The sequence below is a fragment of the Corvus kubaryi genome, unplaced genomic scaffold, assembly GCF_017639235.1.
Source record: "Corvus kubaryi isolate FWS band 111438036 unplaced genomic scaffold, C.kubaryi_AGA036_p1.0 37357, whole genome shotgun sequence".
In the NCBI taxonomy this organism is placed as follows: domain Eukaryota; kingdom Metazoa; phylum Chordata; class Aves; order Passeriformes; family Corvidae; genus Corvus; species Corvus kubaryi.
In genome coordinates, this window is record NW_024581117.1 from 7753204 (window position 1) to 7778469 (window position 25266).

Genomic DNA, 25266 nt, shown 5'->3' on the forward strand with positions numbered 1-25266 from the left:
TGACCCCATGGACACCCAGATTCATTCAGACATTAAAAACACTAGAAGACATCAGAAACTACCCAAAGCTCTTTTCTACAAGGAAGCTGCAGTTTCAGAACTGAGAGAGGACAGAAAAGGAAAAATATCTCTGTGTACTAGAAAGCGATTTGCAAAGACTTACATTCAGTCCTGCTAAATTTGCTTGTCCTTGCTGAGCAAGGAAAGGAGAGAGGCTGAGAACGTAAATATTTAACACGATCCAGGGGAGAAACACCAACCTTCTGTTGATTCCCACGAAATATTTATACAGCCACAACACATCGTGGGGAAGATCAGAGTGAGGCAGAATTTAACTTTTCCTTAAAGAAGAGGGCAGTTTGTTCACAGGATCTCTTTCTGCACTAATTTACCATTTTCTGGAAGACTATTTCTGTTCAAGATTTTTGTCTCCTGCTTTGAACCCCCACGTTTTCTTTGGTGGTAGACTCTCTGCTGGCTGCTCCAGCATGAAGCAGAGAAACTAAAAGATGTGAAAAGGGAGGGGTTCCAGGTTTTGCTTAATAGACCAGCTGGCTCACACAACACACAAAACTGCTTTTTTCTAATGAGGTAGGACACACAGGTCTGTTTGCATTGCAGCTTGTGGCTGCTGTGTCTGTAAATTCAATGTATTTGTAACTCTGGGCTTAAACTGTTCCTTACACAGATGCAAGGATGCTGCTGAAAGGGGTTTTTTTGCTGGAATTCTTACAGATTTCTCACATATGTCTCCACTGCAAACTGCCCAGGTAAGATGAAAGAGTTCTCTCCTCTGTCCTATTTACAAATGCCCAGAGAACCCTTGAACTCTCCTTGGCAACACTGATTGCACTCTGGTAAAGGTGAAGCTCTAGAAGTTGTCTGGGATTCATTGCTCAAAGTGGAGCCAAGGATAATTCAAGTTTTCTTTAGCATTATGCCTGCGACTAAGAAATGTGTTCAATCCTAACACCAGTACTAAGATTTTACTCATAAGGATTTCCTTAAAAAATTAACTTAGTCACAAGCAGCACCAGGGCAGAATTGGTTTTAATATTACTTGTTACATTCAAGGAAAGGAAGGAAAATAGATTTTAAAAGAAAAGCTGTGTTCACATTTACAGGTTACTATATATATTCTACAGAATACACACAGAATAGAGAATATTCACATTACAACTGATCACCTGTAGACACCACAAGTCTATAAAACCCCTCAGTGAACAAACTTAAAGTATCCTCATCCTTCTGAAGTACAGTTATTGAACACAGGCTCCTGGGGAGTCAACAGCACAGCTTTGAATTCTGTATTTCTAAGCACTGTTATGCTTCTATTGTTCCGTGTTGCTGCTTAAACATCTTGAGTATTACAAGGACTAATCAGCAGTTCAGAGATAAATAAATAATTCCTCTTTCTTTTCAGGTTAAATGAGACCCCGCCATTTTTACTATCCAAAACTTTAAAGTAGGACACACACATTCATATGAAGTCACACTTCCCAAACCACGTCCTCTGTTACCTCAAAAATTTTTCCAATATCCAGAGAGCAAGAGGGAACCACCACCTGCAAAAGTGCATATCAGCCTTTGATAGCTCTGGAAATCCTCTTGGCAACACATGAAGTCAGAGTCTCAAAATGCCCCCGTGGTCTGAGGCAGCTTGTTGGGTGACAACAGGATGGGGGACAGTGCAGGCGCAGCCCTTCAGCCTCGATGAGGGCTGAGCTTTCATTTTGGCTTTCCAGAATCTGTCAGCATGTGAACACATGGACACCACGTGCAAACTTGCAGCAATACTCCTCTGGAAGGCCACAGCTACGTGGTGATAGTGGCATGACAGCCAGAGATGATCTGCACCTTGTTCCTTAATGGTTGTGCTAATATATGAAATATTTTCCAAATAGGAATAATAAGTTAACTCCTCAGCCTAGGGGCATTTATGATCCAATACAATAAAGCAACAGGGTGTAAATTAGAGGGAAATATGACAACTCATTTAGGCAAATGGCGCTCACAGCGAGATAATTCCCCTTCTATAGTGCTAGAGTAATTATTGATGAGGTGGGACTGGTGCTTAACTAAAATGGACAGTCAGCTCTAATTATGCACAGCTAATGCTGAAAACTACTGAACAAGGGGTCGAGGATAACTCTTCCAAGTGGAATCACAGAAAGGCTGAGGTTGGAAGGGACCTCCAAAGGTCATCCTGTCCCTCTCCACTACACCAGCAAGAACTTTCTGACGACAACATCATGAACAGCTTCCCACATTTGGCAACACAAATGAAAACAGAGATGATTATGAGAAACTCAGTCAAAGGATGGAATGAGACAGGCCTGAATGGTCAGAGAGATGATACAAGTGGATACAACACACTGCAGAAGAGAGGCATCAAGCAGGCAAAGTTATGTGGGACTTGGAAGAGGATTTAAATTCGGTTCCATGGAGGCATCCAAAGAGAAGGTGGCAAATCAGTGTCAAGGACTGCTGTGGCCAGTGGGAAAAACAAGGTTAGAGCAATCTACAGTTAATTGCCTGTAGGGCAGCATTCAAATTCACTGCTTACTATCCATTACCTCGCTTAAGAGAACAAAAACAGGTTTCAGTTTGTGTTTAGTGGTGGCAGTCACAGCAAAGAAAAACAAGGATTTGTTTTGCCCCCATGTTCCAGGGTGATCCTCAGCCGTGTGGACAGGACTCACCAGTTTAACAGGTGAAATGTGAAGCTAATCTGGAACAGGGGCTTCAGAGAGAAGTAAAAGGAGTGATGGAGATGGTCCCAGCGGAGACTGGCAGCCACCACATGGTGCCATAACCTGACCACTGGGTAAAAGTTAAAATGCAGGATAAAATTCCAGTGCAGGAGTGAAATATGATACAACTCTTTTCCTGTACTAGCTTTTTATAAATTACCAATTCTAAAAAGCTTCAGACTGCCTGGGCTGTAACGGCTTCACAACAGAATATATTTATTTGTGTTTACCCTTCCTAATAAATATCACAGTCAATGAAAGCTTTATGCCAGTTGTAGGACAACACCCACTCTCCCCCTTCCCCTACCCAAGGTTTTATTGCTGGGCATGACACCATGTGCTGTGGAAAACCCTTTGGTCAGCACAGGTCATCCCCCTACAACCTACTCTCTGTGGGGGCAGGAGGCAGGGGAGGCACAGAGAGCAAAAACCTCAACAACACTGGTCCAGCCACAAAACAAAACCTCAGCAACTTATGGGCTTCTACACTAAAGGAAATTACCTCCACCCCAGCCAGACCCAGTGCAAACAGGGAAGGCTGGCTGGCCAGCCACAGATGTGTTTACAGCAGCCTCTGTCAGGATGACTTTGAACACTGGAGAGTCAGACCTCAAACTCCCTCCAACAGTCAGAACACAAATTGTAGCTTGGAAAGGGAGGGGATTCCAGGTCATGCCTACAGACCTCACGATCAGATCTATAACACAGTGAAGATTCTGGATCTGAAACTTTACTAAAACCCTGCATGGCACTGGAAGATCTCTGAGAAGAAAAATGTCCCCCTGAATGCTCTTTTCCAAAAGGCATGAGAGACTGGTTTAAAGTGTATTGCCCGAAGTTAACAGTGTTTAATATAGAGAATTCTATGCAAAAACATGAGCCCAGTAGTTCCTACAGGTTGCTGCAGCAGTCACCTGCATGGTGTACCCTGTATTTGTAAGCTTGGGTTATTTCTGCTCAGGACATTCAGTGAGTGAAGGATGAGTCTCACAACAGATTCAAATTCAGTCATCGCTGCATAACTCTACCTACTTTTATCTAAATAGCCCCAGGCTTTTGGGCAGCTATTCAACCACCTAAATTAGCATGAGAGGATGGTTCCTATGTGTAACCAGTCTGGCACTAGCAAATGTACTCCTGTAAGCAGCTGGGATGCAGAAAAGATTACTGTTTTCCTCCGAAGTTCTGCTTTAATTAATACCAGGTTTATTTTTTCCTCTTTTTTCTTCTTTAACAACTGCAATTTTCAAAGATGAATTGAGTCTGTTTCTTTTTCCTCTTCCTAAAAAAACTTGAAGGTTCTCCTACAGAATGTTGAGGATCTCACGGATCTGAGAAAGCATCTCTGCCTCTCCCCTTCTGGCTCACAGGGCAGTTTGTAATCCTTTAGTGATATTAAATATACAAATACCTTCCAGCAAGGATTTCCATTTAAAATATTCATATATCTTAGAGAAAAAAAATCTGAATAGTCATCAGATTCACTGATTAAACAGTGAGGAAACAAAGCACCGGCAAATTACTTAAAAGTAATCAGGTTCAATTTAAACACGAGACAAATATTTGGACTGGGCAACAGGGCAAACTGGGCAAACCTAACAGCTAAGATCAACTAAGTAAAATAGAATGTCAGGAAGCCTAGGAATTTAAGTAGCTACCTAAGTTTTACCTGATGACATGTAAGTATTTTTCCCCTTGGCATCATATTTCTCACTTTTCATTACGAGTAGATTAAATTAAAAACTATTCCTAACAGGGGCACTGAATTATTTCAGATTATAATGCTATGCATTTCAAAAGTGTCTTGACTCCCACGCCTCAGCTAATCCCTTTTAAATGCATTTTCAGATAAGAATACTAAGACTCAGATACTCCACAAGGAAACAGAGGCAGAGATGAGAAGACTCAAAAACCAGTGAAGGCCCAGTGAAGACCTTGCTGCAAAGACTTGGTCAGCAGCAGAAAAACCTACAGCACTCCTAATTTTCCTCACTATGGAAATAATCTCTCTGCAGACAAAGGGGAATGACTAAAGAAAAAGTTCTTCCTAAAGTTGCTCCTAAGCAGAGGAATCCAGCCCATACAGGCTTTCAGATAAGCATCAATGGACAATAGCCAAGGTCACAAAATGCACTGATTTGGCTTCTAAAAGCTGTGCGATTTCCTGTCCCATGTTACACCACTGAATCACCTCCTCACTCAATTTTTTTTGTGGGATTTTCAAAGCTTAAATATCAGATATTAAATATGAAAACTGCATTTTTCATCCTTCTAGCCAGAAACTCACCATGACTAATACCACCAAAATATAATAAATGAGATACTGGAAGTGCTCCTGTAATTGGCTTTTGCATCACTGAAACTTTGGGGATACAAATGATGTTCAATAACTACTTTGATTCTTATTTCCGTTGTTTACAGTTTTCTTTTGAAACTTACAGTGAATGATTCTTTGCCACTAGTAAAAGTTATATAGGGTGGGAGAGGAAAATAACTCCTTTGTGATAAAATGTTTCAATGGGAGAAAAAAAAATCCTTTCAAAAAGACAATTTCCTCAACTTATTATTCAAGTTTTTTACAGTGGCTTACATAGAAACCAATTAGTTTTAATCTCCATTTAATTTTATGGAATGCCTCCAGAAGAGCTCTTAACACAAAGCTAAAGCTCCAGTAAGGACAGTGCAAAGATGATGAGAACTCTGCTAATATTATCCTCACAGAGATAGCAGAATTGCAATTCTTATGTGTTTCTGATAAAAAGTATTATGGGCATAATGTTCAAAACATTAGAGTTTACATTGGTCGTGTCTGCATGAGAGAAAATTTCCTTACACTGTCACTGAGGTGCAGACAGCAGAATTCAATCCAAAAAGGGGCAGAAATACAAGGAAAACTCACAACTCTGGAAAGCAAAAGGAAAATATAAAACTTCATTTTGAATAATCACTAGGACTAAAATACTGTGTTAAATGTGAATACTTTTAAATCACAGGTATTCAAATTTAGAAATCTCTCTCTCCTTCTTTTAAATACCTGGTTGAATGAAAATCTACTTTCTGAAGACTGGCTGGAGTTATACTGATTATTTATCTGGCAAAGTCCACTGAAATTCTCTGGTGTTTTTTGCATGCTTTGACCTGTGAGTGAGCTGAGAAAGGACTATTTCTCTGCAAATGAGTAACAACTCTGCACCTCCCCTGCCCCTGCTGCCCAAAATCCCACTCTCCCAAACCTCCAAAATGAGGTGAAATCAGCTTGCAATGCACCTGCTCAAAGGTGTTTCAGAAATTCTTAGGCAATGGCATTTTAAAACTGTTTACATAATACATTTAATAAGCGGAGATTGCTAAAATTGATGGAGGTAATCTTAAAATTTAATGCAGATTCCTTATGCCAGCATCTTCAGTGCTGGGGACCAAATACTAATTTATGAAAAAACAGAAGAGAATTTCAAATGAGACAAAGGACTAACAGATATTCATGCATATTACCACATGTTAATATCAGGGACAGATTCGTTCATAATTTCAATTTAATACTGAATTTAAAGACAGGTGGACTCTTTTGCCATCACTTCTTTCAAGTATGCCTTGTTTTCTTTGTCAGTTCACACTGGGTACGAGCTTTTTTGGCTACTATCTGTTTTATAAATAGCCCCCTCATCCTTTCTGTGTATTTTGAGATACCAGGATGTCAAGCACTGGGTTTCACCAGCAGGAATAAGTCTGACATTGATAATCTGTGGTATAAGCAAATCAAACTGAGTGACAGCTACAAGAGGAAGCTGGTTGTTAGGAAAGAAGCATGCTAGTAATCATCATTTTTCAGAACAGAGAATAACAAACGCACTGTTGCTAGATGGGAACTCATTACAACATCCATATATTAAAAAAAATAAGGATGGGAAGGTGCAGATTTCAGTTCAAGAGCCAAGGAGGGTCCCAGGATCAGGAGTTTATGAGGTGATATTCAGCAAGCCAAATGGGCCACGGTTGCCCCATATTAGTCAAATTTCATCAGTGTCAGGGCTACATTCCCTTTAACTGTGGTGCTGATCATCGTTCTCTCCTTTCCACTGGTCACTCACAGTGGTCCAGCTTTGGGTGCTGAATTATCCCCCAAATTAGTCCTAGTGGAGGCCAAACAAGGAGTTTTCCACTGACACACCTCTCTGAGACACAATCAAAGAAGTATCACTGTGATCACTGCAGCAGTGCATGCTGATGTCCAAGCATGGGGACAAACAAAGAAGGGTGGCCAAAATCCTTGTCCCAAGCTGCTCAGAGTGTTCAGGCTGACACTGAACAGAGAAGAGGAAAACACAAAAGCAGAGTGATGAAGTTGGCAAATATATTGGTTCTGCCAGCTACATTTTAGCAGGGGAAGGCTATCAAGGAAGGAAAAATTGTGAGGTAAATACTGGCAAAATGGGTAAAAAGCCAGCAAAGTGCAAGAGCTTAAGGAAGGAAAAAAGGTTAAGATAAGGAAGTCTGGAAGGATGCTAAAGTGCCAGGGTGTGGACGTACTCCAGATTAGAAACAGGCATGTCTGAAGCAGATCTAACGGTGGTTTCATTGTAATTAAGTGTTGTGGGAATGAACAAGACCTTCTAACACTGTTTGGAATGAATGAGTATCACATAAAAAAGGGAGTTTTTTCAGGGTGAAAGCAAGTACTGCGACACCAGTATTTTTAACATACAAGAATCCCCATTTTGAGAGTTTACCTAGAAGAGCTTGGCCAAGTCATGCCAGGCTTCAGAAATAAACAACTTCTTCTCTTTTCCCTCCCTCCTCTTCCCTCAAAACCCTGACAAAACCACAATGACTTTGACTGCCATCAGGACAGAGAGAATTTTATATTAAACAATTGCCCTGGGCCACTCAGCTGAATTAAGTCAAAGGGACTGCTGGCAGGCTTAAAATAGGCACGTGTTTAAGAGCTTTGCTGGCTTTGTTGCTGCAGTGAAGGAAAAGAAAAAAAAAGAAGCTGCAGATGCATAAATTTGAAATTGAAAATATCATCAATATCTCCAAGACACAAAGTATAATTAGATTTAGTAATTAATTCTGGTCTACATTGCCTTGCACAAAGCTTAACTGAGAGCAGAGTGAGAGAGATACCAGACACTCTTTTTCCCTTCCTGTTGCTTTGTATTGCTGTGAAAATAGGCTCAGCAATCACAAGAAAGAAAGATACAAGATTCTGTGCTGTGTGGAGGGATCTATCATAGTAAGGATACCAAAAAATATCTACAGCACAGTGCCAAGGGGACTGACACAGCAAGGATGACATGGGAGCAAAGCAAGAACTCCTTGATAAGCATACTTATTATCACTTTGGTGATTTTCAGCACTTTGATTTTGTGACAAGCCCTCCTGCACTGTGTCACAAATAATTTCCCTCCCTTTCAGACTGAGGGTCTAAGCAGCAGCAGCATTTCTTCCTGCCAGCTTCCATAAGGAAAGCAGGACACCCTCCTGGCAGCAGAAATCTGCTGTGCCCACTTTTGTGATGCTCTCAGGTACTTTTCCTTGGTCTATAACCTGTTTTATTTTAAGAGAAGGAGGCCCACAACGGCTCTTCTGGGCCTGCTCCAGCTAGCTAGAGTCATCTTTAGGGTAATATTTGATCAATGCTGATCTGAGGATGAATCCACTCAGAACAACTTTCAGAAACAGCCCCCCTAAAATTTGCATCAAGAGACCCTGGAGAATTGCAAAGAACACACTAGGCAGATGTGTTTGCAAATGTAGGTTAAGTTTCTGCTACTACAGACATCAGACATCCCTGAAAGACTTTGTATCTACTGCAGAAGAGTCTCTACTAATTCATGCAAAGAGAAAGTGGCTCTGCTAACACAAATGCCACAACAGCTACAATTATCTTGATTTGTTTTAATAGGCATTATTTGCAAAACCATATTTTGATAGATCCAAACAGCTCTCAGCCTAATTACAGGCATTTTAAATGGAAGATATTACTCACCCTCTTAGAGCTCAGGCCTGTGAGCCACTAGGCAGTGGCTCAAATATGCTTGAACCCCTGCCATGGATGGAGCCTGTCCATAAGGGCAAGTGGAGACCTCACAGAAGTCGTGGGCTTGATGCAGAATTTATTTGTGAAATCCTGTGGCCTGTGATGAGCAAGAGATCAGAACAAGTATTAGACAAGGTCCCTTCTGACCGGGAGACCCAGCAGCCAGCTGATCTGTATGTTCCCAGGTGAGTCTGATGCCTGTAACCCTCACACACAAGCACCCTACCCCCTGGAAGTTTCAGAGCAGACACTGCACACCCCGAGATGCCATCACAATAATAATTATTGCAGAGAGACAGGCTGCAATTTGCCTCATCAGCCTCGTAAACAGCAGCAGACTAAGCCATTAGCAATTAATTAAAGATCAATGACATGTAAAACCCTAAGGAACACATGCACAATTAGCAAATGTATTTAGGTAAAGCAAACCACAGACCCACAAGTTGTTGTCTGACACCACTCTCCACCTCATCCCACTCCCTTTACAAGCCGAGGGGGCAGCAGGAGGGCTACCTACAGAGTCCCACTTGGCAAAGCACGTTTCCAACACCGTGCACTGGTCCAAAGCCCACGGACATGAGTCATCGTGAGTGAGAGTTTTCCTGTTTACTTCAACGGACCTTGGATGGGCTGTAAGCATCCTTGCCAAAACAAGTCATCTTTAATGGATGAATATACCCTGCTTTCACTGGTTTGATGACTTGGGAATGGCTGGATTGCCCTGTACGGTCTAGGGTTGAGACACTACTTGCTAAACATCCTGCATGCACCATCAGCAGCCGAAGAGGGTGCAACACAGGGTTAAATTTAAGTTTAAACAATTGCTTTGCATTGAAAGTTAAACTCCTCTGACATGTGCAAGTACATTACTGCAAGTTTCATAAACCTTTATATCTGCAAAGAGCCATATGACCCTTAAAAGGAAAAAGATTTTTTTTTAAGAAAAGGCTAAGGGATACAGAACTCCTAGGCTGAATACCAGAAATGGCTAGTTTGTCACAGCCTCTGGAACAGAAAGAGGCTGTATTTCTTTCCTCCCCGATTCCAAAGTCCCGAAGGTAATTCTGCCTGAAAGAGCCTTCAGCTAGATCGCTTCTCGCTGGACATTATTACTCTTTAAATGGTTTCACGTCATTTTCTCTAAGGAAAGAGCTAAATCCAATCCTCAGTTGCGCTACTGGAAAACGACGATGACAACAATTATCAGGAAGAAGAAGAATAACAAGAAGAAAGAAGCGGGAATTTATTCCTGTACAGAAAACGCAAGCCGCCCGCCCTCCCAGAGTCACGCATTTTCATTTGCATGTGTCCAGTTACACTTACTTCCTCCACCTGGACCCTCAGCTGTCCTTTCAAAAACGCGGACGAAGCAGCCTCAAACAGGCAAGAGCCCACGAGCAGCAGCCGCCAGACCCCGAGCGACACAGGAACCGTGCCTTCGGTTCGGCTGTCGCCACAGGACCTCGCTGCCATCAACCCCTCCTTCTTCTCCACCTCCTCCTCCTCCTCCTCCCCTGGCGGTACCCGCGGAGCAGCAGCGACACAAAGGAGCGGCCGGGTAGCGACAGCTCCCTGCGAGCCCCGGCGGCGGCCGGAGCACTGCGAGAAACCAAGGAATTAATCATTTTCTTGTCACACAGGAGTTAAAAACCTCTAAGCAGCCCTTTCTCCATAGTCCGAGACGGGGGGGAAAAGCTGCACCTCCGCAGCTCCCGTGCTGATGTCAATGAAAACGTCCGAGTTGCTGAGACTCAGCTGGAGCTGCATCGAAAATGACAGCTCCGAGTTCCAAAGATAGCGATGGATAAACCTGAAGGCTAGTGTTTTTCCTTGCCTAACCACAGTTCTCCGTTTCACTGCCTCTGTCGTGCTTGCTTTGTTCGGAAATAAAGGAATGTTGCAGGGCTGGGATGGAATTTTGTAAAATTGCTGCATTCCCTGAATACAACTGCATTTAAATCACTGGGATGTACTAAAATTTTACTTGCAGCCCACAGGAACAGGGAGGGGTTGTCCTTGGTTTGCTTTCCTGCCAGTGAAGCAAAAAAAGCCCACCTGTATGTGCACCTGGAGGTTCACCCCTGGTGACACAGCTGCACTTCCAGGTGGAAATGGAAACAGCACACAGGAGCTACCTGCAATTAAAATTAAAAGGGACAGCCTGGCACGGGTTGTCCAAGTCACCCAGCACACCTTAGCAGGAGGCAGGTGAGGTAAATTAAGCAGAAGTGTAGTGTTCACTGCAGTGGGAACATCAATGAAGTCACTTGGGTCCCAGCCTTGCAAACAGATCTGCAGCCACAGCTCCTGGCACCTTGGAGATCTTGTTGCAATGGGCGTCTCACCTCCTGGAGAAGAAGCTTAAACCACTGCCTAGTGTATAGATCAAATCTATGTGTATCAATGCGGTTTGATTCACCATGCTTTTCTCCACTGGATGGAGAGATAGGTGCCACCTTTCTGGGAGCAGATCTTCAGGGAACGTTCAGGGAATGTCATAGCTAAGGAAAAAACCCAAATCAAAACAAAACAACAACAACAACAAAAAAAAAACCACCAAAAGCAAAACCAACAAGAAAAAAACACAGCCGGATCACCTGTTGAACTGGTCCCTGGGTTAAATATCCCTGGGAAGGACTCAGGAATGGGAGAAAGGAAGTGAGTGTGTGCAGTTGTGTCTGATTTCAGTGAGGTTTGTGTATGACTGGGAGGGATTTAGTTTTTGTTCTTGTAATCAACCATATGTGTCCCAGAAGGCAGCACTGAGGGAAAATGAGGAAGGTCTGGAATGCCCTCAGTCCCTGCAGTTCATTCCATGGACAAGACAGACAGCTGAGGGTATTTGTCCCTGTAGGAACTCATTTTAGCCTTTGGATAGCCTGATCATGTGGAGTTTATCTCTGGAACATCCAAACCAAGCTCTGACTTGATCTGAAATGCTACAAGAGTTGAGGATAGAGGGCAGAGAATAGTTTTGTTGTCCTTACTGTGTTTTTTTTAATTTTTGCCAAAGCAGCTCAAATCATCATTCAGGTGAGGTTCCCTACCTGGAAGCTGTTCTGTTCTCACAGCTCCAGCCCTGACTTTCAAAAACTCAGATTTGGATATACAAGGCAAAGCAGCTTCACAAGAATGGGATGGAGCCTTCTCGCCAGCAGGGCATGATGGAAGAGAGATTGGTATTGGTAGATATAAGAGATATTGGTAGAGTATAAAGCAAAACTGCCTAGAAAGTGACACTGCCACTGAAATTAAAAAAAAAAAAAACAAAACACCAAACTAAATATGATCTTGTAAACACTTGCACATGGGGCTTTGTTTACTTCCATGTCTGGTTAATCCAGATGGCCATGTGATTACAGCTGAATCTGAGATTGTGTATTGCAGGCCAGTTTGGACAGGAAGACACTGCTGTGCCTGGAGTGCTGTTCTTAAAGAAATGAGACATTTTCTTGTGTGTCTTGTGTACAGTTTGACAATACAAAGAAAGAGTCAGAGAAGCAGAACTTATAAGCGAGTAAGCCTGGCTGGTACTTGTTTTTTATAGTTACTGGAAGAAGATGGGACATTGTGTATGTGCTTTTTAATTGGCCAGAAATAGGAAATAAACCCATCTTGTATTCAAGCTTTTTTTACATGATGGGGATAGTGCATTATGAGGTTTTGCACTCCTGCCAATACCCACTGTCAAAAGAGTAAATTGCCAGTTTTCACGAAGTTGCATATTGCTCCATAAATATATATTCAGCAGGGACATAGGCCTTCTCATTTTAATATCTGTGCTGTACTTTAGCACATTTGATTAGAGAGATGCATGTGCTGGGAGACTGCTGCATTTCTTATATTCAAAAAGAAGAAAAACCCTCCTCTAATTTATATATGATGCAACCTTTCTTGCTTTTGGAAGATGGAGAGCCTGTGCCACCAACACTCTATATTGACACATTCCCACCTCCTATCCCTGTGTCCAAGCTGATGAAGAGAGAGCTTCCACTCCCTTAAAAGCATAAAACAGCAAAGCCACTGGAAGGTTTTGGCAGCACAGCCCTGATGGCAAAGCTCCATCTCAATCACAAAAGCTATGCAATAGACAAAAGCTATTATGGAAATCGTGTTATCATTCACTTTACAAAATAAATGGGGAAAAAACTTATCTGGCACTGGTTACAGAAGAAAACCTCCACGGTCTGACAGAAAAAGGAACAAGGGATTCATCAACTCTAAAATGATTAAGAAGTTTGGTTTTAGCTTCCTTTTTTTTTTTTCTTCCCAAAACAGGCCTTACTAAAATAAAACAAAGGCAAAATGCTCTCTGACAGCTCTGCCAGTCTCTGTCAGTTCTGTATTTTGGGAAATGGGGTGAGTCCACATGACCTCTGCTCTCCCTATCTTTGAGATAATGCTGTTACATTTTAGAAGAGCACTTGAGCTATGGTTGACAAGTTCACTATGCAGCTCTCTTATTGCAAAACCTCAGTGAGGGAAAAACCTGGGCCCTCTGAAACCATCTCAAATCACAGAAGAAAAGCAAGTGGCACTTGCTGATACAGAGGTAATTGAGACCTTTTATTTAACAGTAACCTGTGGCACAGTTAGAAGTTTGGCTGTAGCAGCATGAACTGCAGAAAGTACAGAAGTTTTTGTCTCTAGAGCCCTGTTCTTCTGCTAATGGTGATGAAAAACACTGTGGATCGATGATCTGGCTGAACTTACCTCAAGTTCTCTGCAATAAAAATGGTGCAGGTCTCCCTCCTGGGAAATCTTGCATAGTTTCAGACCCCAAGCCGAGTTGATTTAAGCTACCAAGCTGGAAAAAAGTTTTAATTTCTTACTCCCCACTCCCCAGAAATTTTTCATCTTGGGGAATACAACAAAACTGTATTGCAAATGATTTGTCAAATGCTAAGGACACTGCAGATGAGACTATAAAGGAACAGCCCATTTTCACCACAGCAGATCAGCTGACTTCTTATTAAAATTATACTCCAAAACTTAGAGTCTGTAACGAATCCTACTGTATTTCAGTTTGCTGTTCCAGCCGGGCATTGTGTCTGGATTCTTCCCTCTGTGGAGCCACATCTGTGAAGTGAACCTGCTTAAAGCCCTAGTGATTAGAAAAGACTGAATATCACCACGATAAGAAAAGAAATGCAGCAGGTAGGGATTTGTTTCTTTGTTAAAGAATCTGTTAAGTAGATCAAAAACACCAGAAACTTTCTCCAGTCTATTGCAGATTATTTAAGTTAAAATAGTTGACTTTTCCTAAATCTGTCATTCTCTTCTTCCTGAAAATATGTCTAACTTGGACATTTTGTCTCCCTCACATGCCTACATTGCTCTAATGCAACTGCAGTAATCCTTGATAAAATGGCATTCTTGCCACATGATAAATGGATTTGCAGCTGTGCTGCAGACAGAACTAAAATGTGAAAAATGAACTTTTCAGTGTTAGGTGTTAGCAATAACTGGATCAAACTGTGATGATCATTCTATAGATACAACTCCAGTGAGAGTGTGTGGTCTTTAACCAAGTGCCCTTAACAGTAAATGCCCTATTTTCCATTACAAATTATCATTTAGGATAGACTCCTATACTTCTTCAAGGAAGTCTCCTTCATACCTACAGTCTACACGTGCTAATCATCTTTTAAACACTGATCCTGGCAGGATGCCACACGCCCACCAAAGTCACTCTATCAGTCACCTCACCAGCTGTGTAGGGGAGAGAAAATACAACAAAAGGCTCGTTGGTTGAGATGAGAACAGAGAGAGATCACTCACTCATCACTGGCACAGGCAAAACAGAACTTGACTTAGAGAAATTAGTTTATTACCAAGGAAATCAGAGTAGGGTAAGGAGAAAGGAAACAAAATCTTAAAAAGACCTTTGTCCCACCCATCCCCTCTTCCCAGGCTTAACTTCACTCTCAGTTTTCTCCTCCTCCTTCCGCTCTGTGGTTCAGGGAGATGGAGAGTGGGATTTGTGGTCATTTTATTAAACATTCTCTCTGTCCTCCTTGTGCTCTTCCCCCGCTGCAGCGTGGGGTTCCTCCCATGGGAGAGAGTCCTCCACTAACTTCTCCAGAGTGAGTCCTTCTCACAGGCTGCAGTTCTTCACAAGCTTGGGTCCCTCTCCACAGGCAGCAGTCCTTCAGGAGCAAGCTGCTCCAGCATGGGCGCCTCACAGGGTCACAGGTCCTGCCAGGCAACCTGCTCCAGTGCAAGCTTCCCACCAGGTCAGAGCCTCCTTCAGGCACATCCACCTGCTCTGTCATGGGGTCCTGCAAGTGCTGCAGGGGGATCTCTGCTGCCCTGCTAACTTCCAAGGGTTGCAGGGGCATAGATGCCTCGCCAGGGGTTTACCACAGGCTGCAGGGGAACCTCAGCTCCAGCAGCTGGAGCAGCTCCTCCTGCTCCTTTTCTGGCGTTTGTGTCTGCAGAGCTGTTTACTTCACATATTCTCACACTTCTCTTTGGCTGCAGTGGTGTTCTGCAGGGTTTTTTGCCCATCTCTTTCAATCTGATATCCCAGAGGCACCACCAGCATCACTGATGGGCTCGGATGTGGCCAGAGGGTCCATCCTGGAGTCGGTGGCATTGGCTCTGCTGGACACCAGGGAAGCTTACAGAATCTTCTCACAGAAACCAGCCCTGTACCACCCCCCACTTCCAAAACCTGGCCATGCCAACCAGGTACAAACAGAATTTACTTCATCTGCTGTTACGGAGCAGCTTTTATTCTGTCAATGAAAAACCAGCCCACGAGAGCAAGAAATGAATGGTACAGAAAAGGTGACTCCTGCTGCAGCTGGGCTGGGTGATTATTACAAAGTAGAACAAGTCACTCAAGTTTTTCAGACTCTGATACCATATGATCTAAGAAATTTAAGGCCAGATCATGAATATGGTTCTTTTCACCTTTCAGATCCGCACCAGAGCAGCTGCATTTTCTTCACTGGTTTCCATCACTTTGCAGCTCCACCTTCCTAAGTCGGTCCTCAAACTTCTGAGTGTCGACTCGATGCTTCATGAGGAACTTCCCATTTAAGTGAAAAACAGGTATGTCATATTTGTATTTTTCATACCACGCTGAGTTCTCTGGAAGGGTAATATCCACCTCCTGCAGAATAAACTGTGACAGAAAAGAAATATGTCAGTTCCTGCTGGACACTGAAAAGCAATACCTGCTTGTCTTCTGATCAATGTTTTCCCCAGAAATGCAAGGCTGTTTTTTTGAAGCTTTTGGGTTTATTCTTTGTGTTGTAGATAAGTGCCTGTTTTTTTGAGTACAAAATATATGTAGCCACAACCCTTGGCTGCCTCTCCACAAAGGAATCTCTCCCTAGCCCAGGATATTCTTGTTCCACTGTGCGGAACCACTCTCCTGTGAGCAGCAAGCTCAACAAACATGCAGCTGGGAACAAAACAGCTGCCTGTCAGGCAGCAGAGTGCAACAGCTCTTAATGCTTCCATTAAAAGTTTCATCCTTCAACGGAGAGATCAAAACCTGGTTGAAGAACGGCAAAAATTGCAGTCACACATGGTTCAAATACTTGAAGCCCCACTTAGTAACATCCTTCTCAAATTCTATCATTACTTGCCTCATGAGAGTTGCAAACTCCTCCTTCGGACAAGGCAACAGCATTTACAAAAGGAGTATTTCCAAGAACTACTGCAACATGTTGGATACCAGTTTAGTTTGCCAATACTTATTTGAGTAGCATTGTCACAAAATGCTTTTGGATAATGAGTTTTATGTAAATCAGTGCTGAAATCATCTTGAAGAGGTCACCCATGAAAGAATAACAGATGCAAATAAACCCAAGCAATTTTCTTTTTACAAAGCAAGAATCCTGATTAACTGTTTTTTTCCATATAGAAAACATATACAGTATTGCCATACATTACCCTTCTTTTGTATGGCTCAAGAACTTCTTTTGCTTCATCACACAGAGGGCATGGTTTCTAAAGGAAAACGTTCACAGTAGGTTAAAGCATGCAGTAAACCACAGAAGTTGTATGTACTGTAAAATAATACACACAGACAGGAGCACCCATTACTGCAAATGCAGGTTCCCTCCCCTGTACCAAGCACCCTGTCCTAGGGCTTTCTGAACCTTTACTTATCAGTGCAGTGTGGGTGAAAAAAGACCAAACAAACTATCCAGCCACTGAATTTAATTATTTTTCATTTGCTATCCCATTTCCCACGGAGGAAATTAACAGTCTTCTAAAAGCTGATCCAAGGGAATGATCTGAAGGGTCCTGCAGAGACTCCTCGCTTTGGTCAGCCATAAATATTCAAAGCACTGTTGTCACCAAATGAAGACATCTGCAGGTACCATTGCACCCAGAGGAGGAATGAGAGAGTCACACAAGTAACTTCCAGCCTGTCTCAGATCAAGACACTTGGGTCAGTTCAAATGGGAAAAGAAGGCAATTTAAGATAACCCGTGTGGCTTCGCCTGGAAGAAATTAGGCAGGATCCTCCAAACTGCAGAGCTGGAAGGAGAGTAACCTCCAGCAGGGAGAACTGGCAAACAGCTGCAGTGTTTTGACCTGTGACAGGGTAAAAAAAAACCCTCACACTTTTGAAAACTCCCTCATTTTCCACTGCAGTTGAACATCTGAGTTCCACTGATCACGCAGTCTGTAAGTGAAGAAGCAACACTCATGAAGGCATGCTGCTCCAGTGTTTGCAACAGCAGAATTTGGCTATAATTCACATAGCAAAGTATATGGAGGTGAACGTGATGGCTCTGTCCCTCTGCCCACAGCTGGAAAAGACCTTCTCGTCTTTCTCCCACTGAAAAGTCTTCCTAGGGCTTGTTTAAACGTAAGGCTAACATGAAACAGCTACTTTTTATTTGCTGCATTGAATTACTTAGGATTAAACACCCTACTTTTATTCAGATCTCATCTAAATTGCCTTTCCCGTGGCACAGACAAGTCCTTGTGCTCTGAAAACCTATGCAGGATACTAAAATTCTGTGTTCTTAATGGTTCTGGTTGCTTTTGGAGGGTATACTGGTGACTGAAAGGAATGACCCAGAATCCTGCACATTGGTTTTGTAACACACCAGGCTCCTGCCAGTCAAAAGAGGTCACACTTGGTTCCACTAGGCCTGTGGACAGCTTTCTAACATACCAGTCACATAAATGCTTTTGACAAAGTCGGCTAACTTTTAGGAAAAAAATATGGTTTTACTCTCATGGCAAGCTCAGGCACTAGACAGTACTGCTTTAAAACCAAAAGTGAATTATTTTAACTGCGAAATCTTTTTCAAAAGTACATTTATATAAGCAGTTGTTGCACAAATGCTGGGGTTGTCATAAAAGGGGACTGCAAGGGGAAACCTGTTTGATAGTTTCTATCAGTGTGTTGCAGAAGTCACAGCTCCCTTCTACTTTTTCCTCCTCTTTTCTCCTCATTAAAAATAAGGAGGAGGCAAAAAAGGGTTAATTAGCATAAGCTAACAGTGTGGATTAAGTTTTTTTTATAGTCTGCACTTTGCTTGGCAATTGCCAGTGAACATTTAAAGTTAAAAATAAACATTTAGAGCTAAAGCCACTTTCAACAAAAGGCCATGTTAGAGAACTGCTGGAAATCTGCTATTAGAAAATCTGATTTCACACAGTGCCTTACTAGCTAGGAATTTTAGGACACAAAAAGCTTTTTTTTCCGATAATTAACCCAAAGGTAAGAGCATTATTCCCTCCCTTACTGCATTTGAATTATGAATGAGTTGAGGCAGAACTGGGCAGCAGGAGACAAAGCTGCAACTTTATAGTTATGACTATTAAATGGATGTTGACCTATTATTTTTAACCTATTCATTTTTCACACAGTTTAAACACTCCTGTATGGTTAGTGATGGAATGAACAAACATTCATTCAGTGCAGCAGGAGGAAATTATTTTAATCGTATTTAAAACCACTACACAGATGTCAGCACTCTCAGTGCTTTGTAGTTACTCTCCTCTTGAGGGCTGCAGCAACCACATAAACTCAGCATAACCCACCTTGTGCCATCCTCTATAAAACTGCAGAACTAGGCAGGTAATAATCAAAAACAATTAATGGAATGTGACAGTCTGTAAGTGATCCTTCCTGCTCATCTCATTTTCTGAATATGCCTAGGAATCCTTCCTGCGCTTTTATCTGTTGCCAATAAAGCAAAAAGAGGGTAAAACAAAATCTACTCTTCCCTCACATGCTCCCAACACTACTTGGATACATTTTACAGTCTCACAGGTAGTGCTGAAATTAAACATAGGCACTTTGAAGAGCCTGCTTTGACTGTTGATGCTTGTGCTTGGCAGATTATGTATAACAATTCATCTCTTTTCTCCATTTTCAGGGTGAAACACTGGCAGCTGGACCAAATCTTCAACCAGTAAAAGAACCATAGAGTCACTGAGGCAAAAGGGTTCTGAAATCTTTGTTGGTTGCTAATTCTTGCTTGCTATAATGAGAGCAGGACTGTGCTGCAAAGCCTGGTGTGCAGAAACCCAATACTACTTTGAATGGGGGGAAAAAAAAGCAAGGACAAGCCATTTAATCTGTGATTCCTGTGTATCAAAGCTGATAAACACACGGCCTTGCCCAGCTTTATTGTGTAAACAGTTCTTACCTTGGTGAATAAAGTCAACACTGGCTTATTTGCGCCGGCTGAGCAGAGCTGTCTCCCCAGAGGGCTGGGTGAATGCCTGGCTCGTGGCAGGGCTCTGCTCAGGAAACAGAGCACCATCATCCTGTTCAGGCAAGAATAAAACGCTGAGTTGCTCTGTGCCAAGTTATAGCTCATGAAATTTAATGTCAGGGTAAATGCGATGCTTCTGTCGCGGCTCTAAAATATGCACAATCAAAACATTCTCCCAGGGTTTTTATGCTCACGGTATCAACGCATTCATCAGGGAGATGGTTTACTATGTGGCAGGCCAGAAACACTGTGCAGCTCAAAACCAGCAGTTCCATTAAAAAAAAAAAACAAAACACCAAAAACCAACAAAACACTTATGTTTTCTTGTTGAAATGCCTCTTTTAAATTCCCCAACACAAATGCTGACAGAAATGCATTACGCTGTTCCAGCTCCACAGATGCCAGCTGGAATTACATATTTAAAAATGCAAAGTGCTGTGCTTTGAACCTCTGTAATCTTGCTGCTGTGTTTGACGTAGTCTACTTACTTGAATTATTCCATCAAAAAACTAATCTGTACCTAATCAGAATATTAATATAATGCGTTCTGCAGTGAGTACAAAGCTCCAGCAAGACAGTTTAACTTGGTAATATTAAAAGCATTCACACTGCCCCGAGTCCTTCCTGCAGCAGCAGATTGATTGTGGGATTTGCGGCTCCTTTGAGAGAGTTTAAATAAGTTAAGTGTTATTGAAGGATGCCATGTTGGAGCCTTGAAGTCACCTGTTCATAACATTCATAACAACACTGCTTCCTCCAAACTTTTGTCTTAATGTGACCTTTACAAGTCATTTTAGGACTGACGGCCAAAAAATACCCAGAAGCCAAAGGGAGTCTGCATGGTGATTACCAGCAGACATGACACCTGATATCAGAATTTACACTGGCAAAATCAAACAAAATTGAATCCCTTTTTACCCAAAGCCAAACTGCTTCTGCCCAGTTCCAGGCCTCACTTACCTGTTGCTCTATAATCTAAAGCTAAACACACAGTGTGATGTCACAGTTTTAAACAGCTTAAGAAGTGAGCAGGATCACGCTGCAACCTCTAAGCAGAGTTTAGCATGTTCAGTAAAAAAGATCCCAGTGCTCTTTTGCTTCACTGGATCTCTCAGTACTAATATCACAAAGGTTTTTTTAAAGAGGGCAGTTTATCCAGAAAAACCACTATGGAAGAACACTGCAGTGGGCTCTAATGCTGTATTTTTCAGCCAAGAAAACAAGAAAAAATAAAATGGGTGACAGGGCACTGCTCCACCAATCTTCCTGCACAGCCAAAAGACAGCAGTTATTAGTTAGAGTCAGCTGCAGGGGCAGAGCAATAAACTTCCTGTCACTGAGCAGTGACTGGCACACCACACAGTGCCAAAGGTCACAGTCCTTGGCAGCTGCTGCATTCATTTCACTTAGCCAGGTGGAAATAGAACTGTTTGGGATTTCACATGTTATATGTAAGAACAAGCTTGAACCTTTTGGAAAAATGCAGATCTGGATGGCAGGAAGAGCCTCAGTCAGATGGGGAAAATTTTTAAATCCTCAATAAATAGAAGTCCAGAATGGATGCAGTTTTGGCATAAAGTACTTGCAGCATGTTGGCCTGTTCACATGCAAGATAAAAATGGGATCAAACAAAATGTCTGCTTTCTGACAAGTTTTTTAGGAATTCTTTTGTTGCCAGCCTAGCAAGCCTTCCAAGTGAGGAAGATACTCTCAAATTGTTTTGTGGATAGCAGAATGAATAAAGCCCAGCTTTCCATAATTCACATTCTCCCTTCACACACATATGTGCATAAAACAGCACCAGTTCAGTGCTATATAACCCCTGTTTTAGCCCTCCATGCTCTGCTCTCCTGAGGACAACTACCAAAACATCAGCTGAAGGGGAATGAATAAAACAATATCTGTACCTAAGCTTTGAAACCCCACAAAAAGAAATCAGTCAGCAGTGCCTTAACTTCCTTGCCAATTTTACATAATTAGAAGCAATTCTACCTTTGGAATTCTGCAGCAAATCTTCACTGACCAGTACGCTACTGAAGAAAGAATCTGCTGTTTCCAGGGCTAGCAATAAGACAGGCTGGATGCTTTTACAAATAACCTAAAGAAAACAGAGTCCTGTCTATTTATTCACCTGAGTATAACAATGCCAAAGACACTAAAATACATAAAACTTCCCTTATGATTATTCTGGATCTCTCTAGACTACCCCCAATTATAAAGATTTGCTTGAGGAAAATTATGAACACATAAATGCAAAGAAGGATGCTTGCAAACTTGAGAATTTACCTTCCCCTACACCACAATGCTACAGGTTTAACAAATGATTCTTTTGAGTCTGGACGTGGCCCAAGCTCTCTTTTGCAAAGCCAAGTTGGACTCAATTCCTGTTAATAGAATTTCCATCACCCAATAAATCCTGATCTGCTGGAAAAGTAAGTTGTTACACTGAAACCATCCATTATTTAGATGAGATAATTATCTGTATAAACTTAATCTCTGCATCAATCAAGGAAAGACAAGCATAAATGGTGTTTTTTCTCCAAGTATTTTAAGTAACAGGTGAAAGAGAATGGGGGGAGCAAGTAGGTGCAAATATCAGAATGCACGTTGATGGCATTTAAAACACCAGTCTCCTGTTGCCCTTCATTCAAAACCAGCTACGGCCATCAAGGAAACTAAATTTTCTGGCAGTCTGCTTTTATTACCTACCAAGGAAATGCTGAACGGGAAAATAGGTGCCACAGCCACAGATTAAGGAGCCCCCGCGAGTGGGGACAGCAAATCCTGCAGCTGTGGAGACCCCCACAGAGCTTTTACCCCACCAGATGTTCAGAGGAGGTCTGCAAAATACAAGAAAATCTTTTTGCCCATGCACGTAGAAGTCTTCCAGGGAGAATCAGGTTCTTGCAACAACTCAAAATTCAAAGATACCATCAGTAATACCAGCTGCATCTGTGGGGTGATGTTACGCATCCATCAGTGCACGTTTCCACGCATTTTCTCCTCCAAAATACAGCAACCCAGGACAAAAGGCACAAGCACACTGCATTCCACCCCAGAAAGGATGGAAGAATCACTTCATCCCAATGAGCAACACATTTTGTTCAGTAATCCCTCCAGGAGTGTGTGCATCCCGGAGTCTGCTCCAGGGCCACACTCCAAATTTCAGATAATTTAAATTACATCCAACAGGTTGCTGTAATGGCCTATTCTATGTACTATATGGATGGCCCATTCTGAATAACTATATAGAACTTGCACAGAACAACAGACTGCTACCATAAGGTGAAGTTTGTAATGGAGTTTAAAAGATAATACTAATAATAGCATAATAGAGTATAATATATATGTCATATATACTATATAACACAGCATGTAATATTTTATATGTAATCATATATATCACGAAATTATATTAGTATCTTAGATGTTACACATTACATCATATAACATCATATTACAAATATATCAATAATATTAAAATATTACAACATTTCTGGCATTCATTAATTTTAATATTTAAATAGAACCAATAGAAGGTGGTATTAATACATCATTAATACGTAGTATTGCTTTGCTGCATTGTATTGGTAATTATATTAATGATACTGTATATCATGTTTTATATATTATGTAAATGATACTGTGCATTGTTATATTATGCACATATATTATGCATATGTGTAACATGCATATTTTATATTAGTATTATATATATTATACATATATATATGTATATTTTATGTGTCTACATACATATATACACACCTATACATATATATACTCATACATACACGTATATTAGCATATATTAACATACTAATATATAAACATATATTAGATTATTTTTACATATTATATATGTATACATTATATATACACACACATATGCATACACATATATATACACATACACATATATGTCTGTATATATTATACATATATACCTGCATATATGTATAATTACATATAAAATACATAATAATATAGATTATACACATATATACATATAATAGTAATACGTACGTATAAAATATATATATGTGCGTATATATATATAAAATACAAATATATATAAATATATAACAATATATAATAGATATAATACAATAGTTTAATAAGAGTTTTAAACACGTCTACCCGGAAACTTTTGAGCTAAATGACCCAAGCACCTCCGGCGAGCCCAGCAGGGTACAGTGTATCCAGAGGCCTCCTCATTATCTCCCGCTGCTGCCGATACTTCCAAAGCTGTAACAACACCCTCCGCAGGATTAAGGAGCCCGGGTACCGCTCCGGAGCGGCCGCGGAGCCGCATCCCGGGGGGAGCAGCAACCCGGGGGAGCCGCATCCCGGGGGAGCAGCATCCCGGGGAGCCGCATCCCGAGGAGTCAAACCCCGAGGAGCCGCAGCCCGGGGCAGCCGCTCGGTGTCGGGGTCCCGGTCCCGCACCCACCTGCGGGAGCTCCGCCGGAACGCGCGGTCCGCGGGCGGGGCCGCGCCCGGCAGCGCCGGCTGTGACGTGACGGGCACGGGAAGGAAGCGACACAGGCTCGGGAAGCGCTCCCGGGGGCGAAGGGGGCGGCCAAAGTCCGCAAGAGACAGTAAAATTATTATTATTATTATTATTATTATTATCAACAACAAAACAACCCAACAATAACAATAACAACAATAATATCAGCACAAAGTTTTATTAGTAAATTACAGATTCGGCGTGGTACTCGGTGTGTTAGTCCCTCAGCTACCACCTCATGCTAGGAGTGCATGGAGGTGGGGTTTGGATAAAGGGGGAGGGTGAAAGGGGAGAGAGGAAAAAAAAAGGGAGATTAAAGATGGGGAGGAAAAAGGGAAGGAAGGAAGGAAGGAAGGAATTCGGAAGGAAGGAATTCGGAAGGAAGGAAGGAAGGAAGGAAGGAAGGAAGGAAGGAAGGAAGGAAGGAAGGAAGGAAGGAAGGAATTTGGAAGGAAGGAAGGAAGGAATTCGGAAGGAAGGAAGGAATTCGGAATTCGGAAGGAAGGAATTCGGAAGGAAGGAATTCGGAAGGAAGGAAGGAAGGAATTCGGAAGGAATTCGGAAGGAATTCGGAAGGAATTCGGAAGGAAGGAAGGAAGGAAGGAAGGAAGGAATTCGGAAGGAAGGAAGGAAGGAATTCGGAAGGAAGGAAGGAAGGAATACAAAGGAAGAAGAGAGAAAACAAAAGAAAGAAAAAGAAAAGTAAGAGGGAGGGAGGGAGAAAGAAAGGGAGGGAGGGAGGGAAAGAGTCAGTCCAGCTGATGGGATGGCCAGGATCCTGGGGACTTCGAGAGTCTTGCGTGGTCTCATATCCCCTGCAGATTAACCTGTGGCTGATCGCTTCACACCCACTCCTGTGCAGATGCTGCCTTTTATTTGTTGTGTCGGAGAACAAGGATATTTGTCCCAGAAAGGTGCTGCCTCGCCTCCATATGGCCCCTTTTCCATTCTCACATCTTGCTTTTCCTCTCAGGCTCCCCATGGCCAGCAGCAGCAGCATTGCTCCAGTTTCCCCACCAGAGCACAATCCCGGCTGGCAGCTACCCCGCTTCCCTCACTCCATGCCCTCCATTATGTACCAGAAAGTGGACAGCAGCCTCAAAATCTTCTCCTCCATCTTCCTGCAACATGGATTTTGGGCATGCACTCAGGTGGACGAAGGAATACCTCTAGAGATAATGGGAAAAATCCACGTTATTGGAGGGTATCATGAGAGCACAAAAGGGTCACAACAATGAAAGCACACAGGGAAAGAGC

The 25266-nt window shown here is 42.2% G+C and overlaps 2 protein-coding genes across 8 annotated transcripts in view; both read right to left on the reverse strand.

Moving 5' to 3' along the window:
• Window positions 1-10270, reverse strand: part of MARCHF3 (membrane associated ring-CH-type finger 3) — a 77350-nt gene extending 67080 nt beyond the window's left edge. For all 3 annotated transcript variants that reach the window (XM_042033374.1, XM_042033375.1, XM_042033373.1), the window contains exons 1-2: window positions 10117-10270; window positions 8743-8890 (exon numbers count right to left, since the gene is read on the reverse strand). The gene's annotated coding sequence lies outside the window, so the exon portion shown is untranslated. The remainder of the gene's footprint in view (window positions 1-8742; window positions 8891-10116) is intronic.
• Window positions 10271-15509: 5239 nt separating this feature from the next.
• Window positions 15510-24044, reverse strand: CUNH5orf63 (chromosome unknown C5orf63 homolog). 5 transcript variants are annotated; one of them, XM_042033639.1, is made up of 6 exons: window positions 23950-24044; window positions 22206-22336; window positions 21489-21594; window positions 19428-19548; window positions 16702-16758; window positions 15510-15925 (listed from the first exon to the last, which is right to left on the reverse strand). In XM_042033639.1, the coding sequence occupies exons 4-6, from the start codon at window positions 19545-19547 to the stop codon at window positions 15746-15748; spliced, it is 357 nt and encodes a 118-aa protein (XP_041889573.1). In that variant the 5' UTR covers window position 19548; window positions 21489-21594; window positions 22206-22336; window positions 23950-24044; the 3' UTR covers window positions 15510-15745. The 5 variants fall into 5 exon arrangements, with proteins under 5 accessions (XP_041889573.1, XP_041889570.1, XP_041889572.1 ...); XM_042033636.1 differs by lacking the exon at window positions 21489-21594; XM_042033638.1 differs by lacking the exons at window positions 21489-21594; window positions 23950-24044 and adding an exon at window positions 23669-23915.
• Window positions 24045-25266: the final 1222 nt, after the last annotated feature.

What these genes read in the sequence shown, in the direction of transcription:
- CUNH5orf63 (XM_042033636.1), bottom strand. Translation starts at nt 19,547, where the DNA reads ATGATGGTGCTCTGTTTCCTGAGCAGAGCCCTGCCACGAGCCAGGCAT. An exon ending in TGTTGACTTTATTCACCAAG is followed by an intron (nt 16,759 to 19,427) that starts GTAAGAACTGTT and finishes GTTTTCCTTTAG; the next exon opens with AAACCATGCCCTCTGTGTGA. An exon ending in TTGAGCCATACAAAAGAAGG is followed by an intron (nt 15,926 to 16,701) that starts GTAATGTATGGC and finishes TTTCTGTCACAG; the next exon opens with TTTATTCTGCAGGAGGTGGA.